Source organism: Suncus etruscus, chromosome 19 (genome assembly GCF_024139225.1).
Source record: "Suncus etruscus isolate mSunEtr1 chromosome 19, mSunEtr1.pri.cur, whole genome shotgun sequence".
In the NCBI taxonomy this organism is placed as follows: Eukaryota; Metazoa; Chordata; class Mammalia; order Eulipotyphla; family Soricidae; genus Suncus; species Suncus etruscus.
In genome coordinates this window covers 16,730,689-16,743,297 of record NC_064866.1, presented here as the reverse complement: position 1 = coordinate 16,743,297, position 12,609 = coordinate 16,730,689, and the positions used below count along the sequence as shown (strand labels likewise).

At 36.4% G+C, this 12,609-nt stretch overlaps 1 protein-coding gene across 1 annotated transcript in view; it reads left to right on the top strand.

The window, feature by feature from the left end:
* Positions 1-12,609, top strand: part of DPYD (dihydropyrimidine dehydrogenase) — a 934,958-nt gene that overhangs the window by 261,095 nt on the left and 661,254 nt on the right. The window contains exon 6 of the mRNA XM_049765668.1: positions 7,832-8,028. Coding sequence (XP_049621625.1) covers positions 7,832-8,028 — 197 coding nt within the window. The remainder of the gene's footprint in view (positions 1-7,831; positions 8,029-12,609) is intronic.

The following is a 12,609-nucleotide window of genomic DNA, read 5'->3' as shown; positions in this document are numbered from 1 at the left end:
CCAGGCATCCCCTGACGGCTTGCCTCGGCTGAGGTGAGTGTTTGGGGGCCGGAGTTGCAGATCAGGCTGACTGCTGGACCCCTAGGCCCGGCAGACATTTTGGGACCTCCCCCAGCCTGCATCAACCTGGGAACTTTGACCTGATTCAGCATTAATCTCTTCAAGGCGTGTCTCGCTGGGGCTGTGAGTTTTCTGTTGGAGTTGTGGATTGTGCTGGTTTCTTTGCTTGGCAGACACTTGGGGGCCTCCCCAGGCATCCCCTGACGGCTTGCCTCGGCTGAGGTGAGTGTTTGGGGGCCGGAGTTGCAGATCAGGCTGACTGCTGGACCCCTAGGCCCGGCAGACATTTTGGGACCTCCCCCAGCCTGCATCAACCTGGGAACTTTGACCTGATTCAGCATTAATCTCTTCAAGGCGTGTCTCGCTGGGGCTGTGAGTTTTCTGTTGGAGTTGTGGATTGTGCTGGTTTCTTTGCTTGGCAGACACTTGGGGGCCTCCCCAGGCATCCCCTGACGGCTTGCCTCGGCTGAGGTGAGTGTTTGGGGGCCGGAGTTGCAGATCAGGCTGACTGCTGGACCCCTAGGCCCGGCAGACATTTTGGGACCTCCCCCAGCCTGCATCAACCTGGGAACTTTGACCTGATTCAGCATTAATCTCTTCAAGGCGTGTCTCGCTGGGGCTGTGAGTTTTCTGTTGGAGTTGTGGATTGTGCTGGTTTCTTTGCTTGGCAGACACTTGGGGGCCTCCCCAGGCATCCCCTGACGGCTTGCCTCGGCTGAGGTGAGTGTTTGGGGGCCGGAGCGCGGCCGCTCCGCTGCGCTTCGCGGCCGCGCACTCCACCTCGCCAATGAGTACCACCACAACACGTAGAAAAACCCACAGCGTAAGCGAGACAATGGGGAGACTACGCAGACCAACTTCAACCATAGAGAATGAAGATGGAAACTCTGATGACCCAACAACGACCAACTACCTAAGCAGTCTTTCAGAAATGGAGTTTAGAGACGAAATATGGAGGTTGCTATCAGATATCAAAGAAAGTATAAATCAGAGCACTAATAAAAATCAAGAGAATATGAAGACAGAAATCAGAAAACTCCAAACTGAAATATCAGATCAGATAACAGGTCTGAAAAACTCAATAGACGAATTGAAGAACATAATGGATGAGTTTTCCAACAGGTTAACAGCAGCTGAGGATAGAATTAGTGCTTTAGAAGATGAGATGCATAACAACTTTACACAGCAGAAGAGATTAGAAAAAAACCTCAAATCAAATGATCAGACAATGGAAAATTTACTCAAAGAATATGAGAAGATGAAAATAGAAGTCTTTGATAAGCTCAACAGAAACAACTTCAGAATCATTGGAGTTCCAGAGACCCAAGAAGAAAATCTTCAGGAAGAATCAATGGTTAAGAACATCATCACAGAGAAACTACCAGAGCTAAAGAAAACATGTGACCAAATCCTGCATGCCCGAAGAGTACCAGCTAAAAAAGACCCCAGTAGAAACACCCCAAGACACATCCTAGTCACCATGATGAAACCCACCGATAGAGATAGAATACTGCAAGCAGCAAGATCGAAAAGGGAAATTACATTCCACGGAGCATCCTTGAAATTTACAGCAGACCTGTCACCAGAAACACTCAAGGCCAGAAGGCAGTGGTGGGACGTAGTGGCAAAACTCAATGAAATAAATGCTTCGCCAAGAATATTGCACCCAGCAAAACTAAGTTTCAGGTTTGACGGATGTATACACGGCTTCACAGATAAACAACAGCTCAAAATCTTTGCAGACTCAAAACCAGCCTTAAAAGAAAAACTGAAAGATCTACTCTAAAAACAAGACAGAACAAAAAACACACCAAACTTCTACACAAAGATGGCAATAAATCCCATGACAATTATTTCTCTCAATGTCAATGGACTAAATGCACCAGTTAAGAGGCACAGAGTGGCGAAATGGATCAAAAAACTGAAGCCAACCTTCTGCTGTCTACAAGAAACACACCTGAATAGTCAGAATAAACATAGACTCAAAATCAAAGGCTGGAGGAAAATCATTCAAGCAAACAACACCCTTAAAAAAGCGGGGGTGGCCATACTAATATCAGATGACACAAACTTTATACTCAGAAAAATTGTAAGGGACAAAGATGGATATTATGTACTAATCAAGGGATTTGTACAGCAAGAAGAAATCACTCTCCTAAACATATACGCACCGAATGAGGGTCCAGCAAAGTATTTAATACAATTGTTGACAAATCTGAAGAAGGATATCAATAATAACACAATAATTGTGGGAGACCTCAACACAGGCTTGTCAACACTTGATAGGTCAACCAAATGGAAACCCAACAAAAATATACTAGACCTGCAAAAAGAAATGGATGAAAGAGGCCTAGTAGATATATATAGGGCACTCTATCCTCAGAAACCTGGATACACATTCTTTTCCAATGTACATGGATCATTCTCCAGGATAGATCATGTGCTGGCACATAAAACATACCTCCATAAAATAAAAAAGATAGACATTTTGCAGGCTGCCTTTGCTGACCACAAGGCTCTGAAGTTAGATGTGAACTGCAAAGGGACACAGAAGAAAAAATTTAACACCTGGAAGTTAAACAGCCTCATACTCAATAACCAGTGGGTCCGAGATGAAATCAAGGAGGAAATCAAAAGGTTCCTGGAAACAAATGACAATAAAGACACAAACTATCAGAATTTATGGGACACAGCAAAAGCAGTACTGAGAGGAAAATTTATAGCTTTGCAAGCACACATCAGGAAGGAAGAAGGAGCTTACCTGAGTAGCTTAATGACACAGCTAATAGAACTAGAAAGTGCTCAACAAAAGGACCCAAAAATAGGGAGACAGAAGGAAATAACAAAGCTGAGAGCAGAAATCAACGAAGTGGAAACCCAAAAAACAATCCGAAAGATCAACGAAAGCAGAAGTTGGTTCTTTGAAAAAATAAACAAGATTGATAGACCATTGGCAAAACTCACAAAGCAAAAGAAAGAGAGAAACTTGATAACGCGTATTAGAAATGAGAAGGGGGAGATCACTACAGATACTGCAGAGATTCAAAGGGTATTCAGAGAATACTTTGAGAAACTCTATGCCACTAAATATGAGAACCTGGAAGAAATGGATAAATTTCTGAACTCATATAACCTTCCACGGTTGAATAAAGAAGAGGTAGCATATCTAAACACCCCCATCACTATTGAGGAAATTAAAACTGTAATCAAAAATTTACCCAAAAACAAAAGCCCAGGCCCTGATGGATTCACGAATGAATTCTTTCAAACCTTTCAAGAGGAACTACTACCAATTCTGGCCAGGCTCTTTTATGAAATCGAAAAAACAGGAATACTTCCAAATAGCTTTTATGAAGCCAACATCACCTTAATACCAAAACCTGATAGAGATGCTGCCAAAAAAGAAAATTACAGACCAATATCCCTGATGAACACAGATGCAAAGATCCTCAACAAAATCCTGGCGAACAGGATCCAGTGACTCATCAAGAAGATCATTCACTTTGATCAAGTAGGTTTCATCCCAGGAATGCAAGGATGGTTTAACATCCGTAAATCTATTAATATAATACACAACATAAACAACAACAAAAATAAAAATCACATGGTCATATCAATAGATGCAGAAAAAGCATTTGATAAGGTTCAACACCCATTCTTGATTAAAACTCTCAGCAAGATAGGAATAAAAGGAACCTTTCTCAATATAGTCAAAGCCATCTACCAGAAGCCAGTGGCAAATATTATCCTCAATGGAGAAAAACTAAAATCCTTTCCTCTAAATTCTGGTACAAGACAAGGCTGTCCTCTCTCACCACTCCTATTCAACATAGCACTGGAAGTACTTGCTATAGCGATTAGGCAAGAAAAAGATATCAAGGGAATTCAGATAGGAAAGGAAGAAGTCAAGCTCTCACTGTTTGCAGATGACATGATACTCTACTTAGAAAACCCTAAAGACTCTACCAAAAAGCTTCTAGAAATAATAGATTTGTATAGCAAAGTGGCAGGATACAAAATTAACACACAAAAATCAATGGCCTTTTTATACACGAATAATGATAGGGAAGAAATGGACATTAAGAGAACAATCCCATTCACATTAGTTCCACACAAACTCAAATATCTTGGAGTCAACCTGACTAAAGATGTGAAGGATCTATACAAAGAAAACTACAAAACACTGCTCCAAGAAATAAGAGAGGACACGCGGAAATGGAAACACATACCATGCTCATGGATTGGCAGGATCAACATCATTAAAATGGCAATACTTCCAAAAGCATTGTACAGATTTAACGCGATTCCTCTAAAGATACCCATGACATTTTTCAAAGAAGTGGATCAAATACTTCTGAAATTCATCTGGAACAACAAACAACCTCGAATAGCTAAAGCACTCCTTGGGAAAAGGAATATGGGAGGCATTACTTTCCCCAATTTTAAGTTGTATTACAAAGCAACAGTTATAAAAACAGCATGGTATTGGAATAAAAACAGACCCTCAGATCAGTGGAATAGGCTTGAGTACTCAGAGAAGGTTCCTCAGACATATAACCACCTTGTTTTTGATAAAGGAGCAAAAAATCCTAAATGGAGCAGGGAAAGCCTATTCAACAAGTGGTGTTGGCACAACTGGTTAACCACTTGCAAAAAAGCGAACTCAGACCCCCAGCTAACACCATATACAAAGGTAAAATCCAAATGGATTAAAGACCTTGATATCAGAACTGAAACTATAAGGTATATAGAACAACATGTAGGTGAAACACTCCAGGACATTGAGACTAAAGGCATCTTTAAGGAGGAGACAGCACTTTCCAAGCAAGTGGAAGCAGAGATAAACAGATGGGACTATATTAAGCTGAAAAGCTTCTGCATCTCAAAGGAAATAGCGCCCAGAATACAAAGGCCACCCACTGAGTGGGAGAAATTATTCACCCAATACACATCAGATAAAGGGCTAATATCCAAAATTTACAAGGTACTGACAGAACTATACAAGAAAAAAACAACTAACCCCATCAAAAAATGGGGAGAAGAAATGAACAGACACTTTGAAAAAGAAGAAAGGCAAATGGCCAAAAGGCACATGAAAAGATGTTCAACATCACTAATCGTCAGGGAGATGCAAATCAAAACTACTATGAGGTACCACCTCACGCCACTGAGATTGGCACACATCACAAGAAAGGAAAACAAGCAGTGCTGGCGGGGATGTGGAGAGAAAGGAACTCTTTTTCACTGCTGGTGGGAATGCCGTCTAGTACAACCTTTATGGAAAGCGATATGGAGATTCCTTCACAAACTGGAAATTGAGCTTCCATACGATCCAGCTATACCACTCCTAGGAATATACCCAAGAAACACAAAAATACAATACAAAAAACCCTTCCTTACTCCTATATTCATTGCAGCGCTATTTACAATAGCCAGACTCTGGAAACAACCAAGATGCCCTTCAACAGATGAGTGGCTGAAGAAACTGTGGTACATATACACAATGGAATACTATGCAGCCATCAGGAGAGATGAAGTCATGAAATTTTCCAATACATGGATGTACATGGAATCTATTATGCTGAGTGAAGTAAGTCAGAGGGAGAGAGAAAGACGCAGAATGGTTTCACTCATCTATGGGCTTTAAGAAAAATGAAGGACATTTTTAACAATATCTCAGAGACAAGAGAGATGAGGGCTGGTAGGTGCAGCTCAGGACATGCAGCTCATCACATAGAGTGATGAGTGCAGTTGCAGAGATGACTACACTGAAAACTATCATAAAATGTGAATGAATGAGGGAAGTAGAAAGCCTGTCTCGAGTACAGGTGTAGGGGGGTGGGGAGGAGGGAGATCTGGGAAATTGGTGGTGGGAATGTTACACCGGTGAAGGGGGGGTGCTCTTTACATGACTGTAATCATACAACTATAATCATGTTTGTAATCACGGTGTTTAAATAAAGATAAAAAATAAAAAAAAAAAAAAAAAAAAAAAAAAAAAAAAAAAAAACATGGGCTAAAATCAGAGGACATCTAACTGAGTGGGAGAAAATTGTTGTACTCAACATGCTGGGTATCTAGGCTATACAAAGTATTCACAAATAAACTCCACAAAACCTAAAATCCCCATCAAAAATTGGGGAGAGAAAATGAAGATTCTTAATCCAAACCTATAAAACATTAAGAGATTATGGTTCATTTACTATCTTAATCAGGTCTATTCCAACATTAAGTAAATGGTTCAGGTAAAGTAGAATCTTCATTTGGTTTAGAGAATGAGTTATATTTAGGAGATTCTGTCTGATTTGGTGCATTTATAGAGGTAACTGTAACTTAAGTTTTACCTATACACAGATGTGTACTAGGCTTCTTATACTTTTATTTATTTATATTTTGCGTGAAGGGTACAACCAAAGTGTTCAAGGCTTACTCCTGGTTCTGTGATCTAGAATCACTCCTAGCTACTTCCTGGGCGTTCATATTTGGTAGGGTCTGCTGTGTGCAAGGCAAGTGATTTACTCATTGTAATATCTCACAGGCCCCTATTTTTAAACTTAATTTTATTGTGATAACGAGTATACAAGAATGTTTATTTTTCTACATTTTACTCCTACCCAAAGTTTTTTGTTTTTTTTTGTTTTTTTTTGTTTCCCGAGGAGACTAATACTTTCCTCCTGTGGGCAGTAAGAGTTGGCAATGGCACAATGACTAATATAGGGTGTGTGGCAAGTTGCCAGTAGTAGCTTCAGGTACAATTGGAAATGCTTTCTACTTGTTACAATGAAGAGGGTAGATTTTCGGTGGGCAAGTACATGCAGATGTTTTCATGATTGATATATTCTGAATGATATTTCTCTTGGGAGATGGGCAGTTGTGCAGGTGAATCTTTGAGTTAAAGTTTCAGACTGCAGAAATTTCTCCTCTGCTTCACAGAGATTTTTAGTTTTTGATTTTTAGCCCTCTGTTCTACATACATAGTTGAAGCACCCAGGTTACTTCTATCTACTTCCTTTTGTTTCCAGATTCTGACCCTTTGTAATCCCCAGACCCTTTGTTTCTCCAGTTCTATAAAACTATGAAAATCTTGCCTACTGTCTCCTCTGAGCTATTTTTAGTCTTCCTCCATTTCCTAGAATTGACCAAATTTCTTCAGGATAGAAGTAACATGACTATCTCTTCACTTCTTTGTTATTTTCTTTCCTGGGAGAGCTTGAGATCTCTCTTCTGCCTTACTTCATTCTCTCTCTAAAGAATCAGATTTTTGTATTGTTTTCTTTCAATAACTATTTCAATATCAACATTATTTCTACTTTGGCCAGGATAGAGCTAAACTGATGGTTCAGTTACAGTATATTTTTCAGAGCTCCTAAAATAATCAAATTGTATGCATGCTCATATTCATATAACATATTCACCAGTTAAGGAATTAATATTCTGACTAACATGAAAATGGCTTTTAAAACTATTTGTTGCTAAGTATTTAAGTTAGAAGCATATAAAGTTTGTCAGAGGAAAAGCACTTCAACTAACCTAGCTATGCTTTAAAGAAATCTTAGAATGCATCCTTTAGAAACTGTGACCCTAGCAATGAATTGCAAACACTGAGAGTTTGTTCAAAAATAATGAGCCCTTACTTGATTTAACATATATTCTAGGTATTTTGTCTTAATTAAAAAGACACTGATGAATTGCAAAAATTAAAACTATGTTTGAGAAAATAAAAGTTACTGTACATTAAAATATTTACCCATGGCTATTCATTTTTCTACAGGTGTTCAAAGCAATGAATATTCCACAGATTAGAAATCCTTCACTGCCTCCCCCAGAAAAAATGCCCAAGGCTTATTCTACAAAGATTGCTCTCTTTGGTGCAGGACCAGCAAGTATTAGTTGTGCTTCATTTTTGGCTCGATTAGGCTACTCTGACATCACTATATTTGAAAAACAGAAATATGTTGGTGGTTTAAGGTAATGGTAAATTTATCTCATGTTTAAAGTCTCAGATATGATAAAGTGAAACAATGATAAATGCTATAATTTCATAATCAATAGTAATATCATATTAACAGATGGTATATTAAATATTCTTTTTCCAAATGTTCAAATATAAATTTATTATTCATTATACATTGCAGTTTTATTTGAGCAGCTTTTAATGAAATTTTTATTATTCTAATTCTAAAATTTAAAAAAATGTAAGAATAAAATACTTGAAAGTTCAATCATAAAAAATCTTATTTCAATTTTGTAAAATTTTTAATGGAATTCTATGAAATTTATGGAAATTAGAGATGAGACAAATAGCTCCATAAAATATTGGCTGCTTTACCTATTGTTTATGGAAACTATTGTTTATTTATGCAAACATATTTTCTGCCATCTCTGAGATTATAACTTTTGTTTTTGCACTTGATTGCAATTATATAAAAATCTCTTAAAATGCTTCTTTTTTAATGTATATCAGAATCTATTATAACATTTTCTTTTGATATTAATCATGGTTGTTACTATAATCCTGTTATTATTCATAGTTTATTTTACTTAAAATTGATCAACTTTACAATAGAAAATATTGACACTTTTTCAGTGACTTTCAGTGATGCATGACACTTATAAGTAGATGAAATTAGTATTATTTAAAATAAATGGAATGAAAAAATGAGCACCTTACATTTGTGTGACTAGAAAAAATACGTTAGGCCTATGTACTACATGCATCATTTGATGTAATAATGAAAAATAATTTTATGATAAATTTATAATATTGACAGTTTATTGTTATTATCATCTCTCCCACCTAATTGTGCCCAACTGAATAAGAAAAATGACATAAAATAGCACAATTTGACATTTCTCTTGCTGAACCCAGCCTTTAAGATTTGATGACCACTGAACTATAGACAAGTTTATCAAAATAAACATCAAGATACATTTAATCACTTTTTTACCAGATTTTATTCTTAAAAAATATTTTGTGACACCCATAAATATATTACAATGTGTGTTTATATGTGTCAATATTATTCAGATGACTATCTATGATTGCCAAGATAGGCTAGTATTAGTATAAAATAGTACAATTGACACCTGGATATACTATTTTTAAGCAATTTTAGGTCATTTATTATTATTATTATTATTATTATTATTATTAACTTAATTGTTTGTCAATGAAAATTATATGAAGTCAAAGTAGCATTAATTTTATTTATTTGAATAAAGAAGGCCATAAAAAATAAAGCAAAAATAATTGTGGATATGTAAGGTGGAACCTGAGACTTTATGCATGTAAGACATGAGTTCTACCCTTGAGTTACATTCCCAGTATTCACAATTTGAATCTATTTATTGCTTTGGGGCCATATCCAGAAATGCTCAAAGCTTATTTCTAGCCAAATACTCGGGGGTTACTCCTAGGAGGACTTAGAGTAATTTATGGTGCTAGGTATTGTATCTAGGTTGACTACAAACAAGGCAAGTAGCATGTCTGCTGTCCTTTTTCTTTGGTTCTTTATAATTTGAAAGTCTTAACAAAATTAATTAAAAATTAGATACAATTAAAATATAAAGTTAACAAATTAAAACAAAAATTAAATTATTTTAACAAAAATTAAAAATATTGTGTGGTAACACAAAATTGCAAAAATAAAGTAATGTTGTTTAATATGCTATCATTTTGTCAATTTTAAATCACTTTAAAAACCATCATATATAAGTCTGCAAAGTTGGAGATATTCTAGATCTGATGAAAGAAAAATTTGGAGTAGCTAAGTCAGCATGTCCTTATTACTATTATTTAACTAAGTTTACAAGTTTATTTTTTGTAAAAAAAAAATGGTAATAAATAGGATTGCTTAAAGTTGCACATTTTGCTAAAGCTATATAGCAAAAATCTATTATTTATATTAAATCCAGTGAAGATTTTGTGAGGTATAGATGTAATTATCAAAATATTATTGATGTTGTGGTAATATTACAGCACACTCATGTTTTAGTCTCATAACAAGCTTCAATAGTTTATAAACAATATAGTCTCTAGTGCCATTTCTGGCTGGGTAAGGGAACGTGGTGAGAGACAAGTAGAATATGATAATGAAGTGTGGGAAATTCAGAATCAAATTAGGGAAGTGTCAGTATTGGGGTATATAAACAAAAGCTTGCTTTGGGACATGCTAAATTTGAGATTCTAGCTATCCACATAAATAGAAAGGTCCTTGTATTTAATTCTTAAAATAAAACAGTGCAAATCATCACTTATTGGTGATCTCAAAAGGCAGGCTCAGAGAGATTTACTTGCTCCTAGAATTCCTAAAACCAGGTTCATTGTTTGTAAGGAAAAGGAAAGCTTCTGCTGAACTTCCAAATCCTAAACTTTGCATGAAAAATCTTTGATCATCACTTCACCTCTTGTCCTTTCTGTTGTTTAACCCCTTGTTATTTTATTAGTACTGTAATGTATTCATGCTGTAATGCATTTTATTCATACTGTAATGCTTTCCTTCTTCCTTATCTAAAATCTGATTATCTTCATTTTTCCTAAGCCTAATTTTTATATCTCACAAGGTCTTTCCCTCTTCTTCTATAAAGGTCTTTTCCTTTCTTCTACACACTGAGTATTTTAGTCTAGACTTTGAAACTCACTCAGTTGCGGTGGGATGCAAGAGATGATAGGTGTGAGATCCTTTGTCTGTGAAGGTAGGCAGGAGGGGTCTGCTACTAATGTGAGATTAGCAACTGGGAGAGACTGAGGGAACCTGTCACCTTTGTGTGTTTCTCTACTCTTCTCTCTCCTGGGACTCTTCTGAGAGTGCCAAGAAGGGCCCAGCAAAACACTGTCTCCTAAAGGCACCCAAGGAGAAAGGCAAGAAAGACAGAATGAAAACCAGCTGGCTACCAGAGATGCCTCAGCAGAAAGGTAGATCATTTTTTTGTGAAGGCAGACAGGAGGGGTCTGCCCTTCCTGTGAGATTAGCAACTGGGAGAGACTGAGGGGACTTGTCGCTTTTACATGTTTCTCTACTCTTCTGTCTCCTGAAACTCTCCTGTTAAAGCCAAGAAAGGCCCAGCAAGAACTGTCTCCTAGAGGTTCCAGAAGAGCTCTGCTTAGCTTCGCAGCCACCTGCTCTTTCTAACTAATGGACCTTGCTGTAACATGCAGAAAAAAAATCACACTACAAGCGTGACAATGAGGAGACTTCGCAGGCAAACACCATGCATAAAGAATGAAGATGATAGCTCTGATGACCCAAAGAATACCAACCATCTGATTAATCTCTCAAATAAGGTATTTAGAATAGAAATATGAAGGATCCTCATGAAAATCAAAGAAAACATTACTCAACCTGAACAGAACACAAAGATAGAAATCAAAAACTCCAAATTGAAATAACAGATCTGAAAAACTAGGTAGCTGAATTGTAAATCTCAATTGAAAGTCTCTCCAATAGGGCAAAAGCAGCTGAGGATAGAATCAATTAACTGGAAGATGAAATGCAGAACAACTCCATACAGCAGAGGAGATTGGAAAAGAACCTTAATGCAATTGATATTACAAAGGAAAATGTACTCAAAGAATGTGAACAGATGAAAAAAAAGAAAAAAAGAGATGATAGGTGTGCTACAGATTAATGGCAATTAAGTGTCTCTATGGCCCACATTGGGTATTTTACATTTGTCACTTTATGCTGTGTATGTTTGTATATGTTTCTTATTTGTCTTTACATCTCTCTTATTTGTGAATAAAAGTGTCATATTTGCATTTATAAACTCTTCCTTACTTCTTGCTTACTTGATTACGAATACAATTCTATAAATAATTTCTTTTAGTACATCACTTTTTAGTTATTTCATGTAGGAGATTCTGAAGGATGCTTTTCTTATACATGTGTTATTTGGACAGAAGTACTAAGTTCTGTATTATATGTTACCTACAGTACATTGAGGGTTGCATGAAGTTCTAAAAAAGCTGCCTGGTAAAGGACCCCTAGAGTCTGAGTATCTCAGACTCAGAGTAACTTAGAGTATCTCTAACTATCTCAGAGAATAATTATCTCATTCCCTGTTATATATTTACTTTCCAATTTTATGCTTTTTTACCTCAGTATAATTTCTTCACACTAAATTTAGTCTATTCTCTTGCTATTTTTTCAAGACTACAGAAAAGGTTGTTTCTTTTTCCTGGAACCTACTTATTAATTACTTTTCTTAAGTCAGAATCAATGACCCATACTAAAATAATATTTCTATTATACCATGTATATACATGTACTTCCACATTGATTTTGTAATATATATAGTAGAGCTTGGTCAGAGGTAGACCCTCTGTCTCACAATCTGTGATTGGATTTTTTTTTTTTATAGTCTGAACTTTTTTTTTTATTTATTTATTTATTTATGTACTTTTTTTTTATACATTTTTTTTTATTTATTTATTTTTGATCATAGTGGCTTACATATTGTTGACAATGATATTTTAGGTACATATTTACATAAAATCAGGGGGAATTCCCATCACCAAATTGTCCTCCCTACACCTCCGTTTTTGTCCTA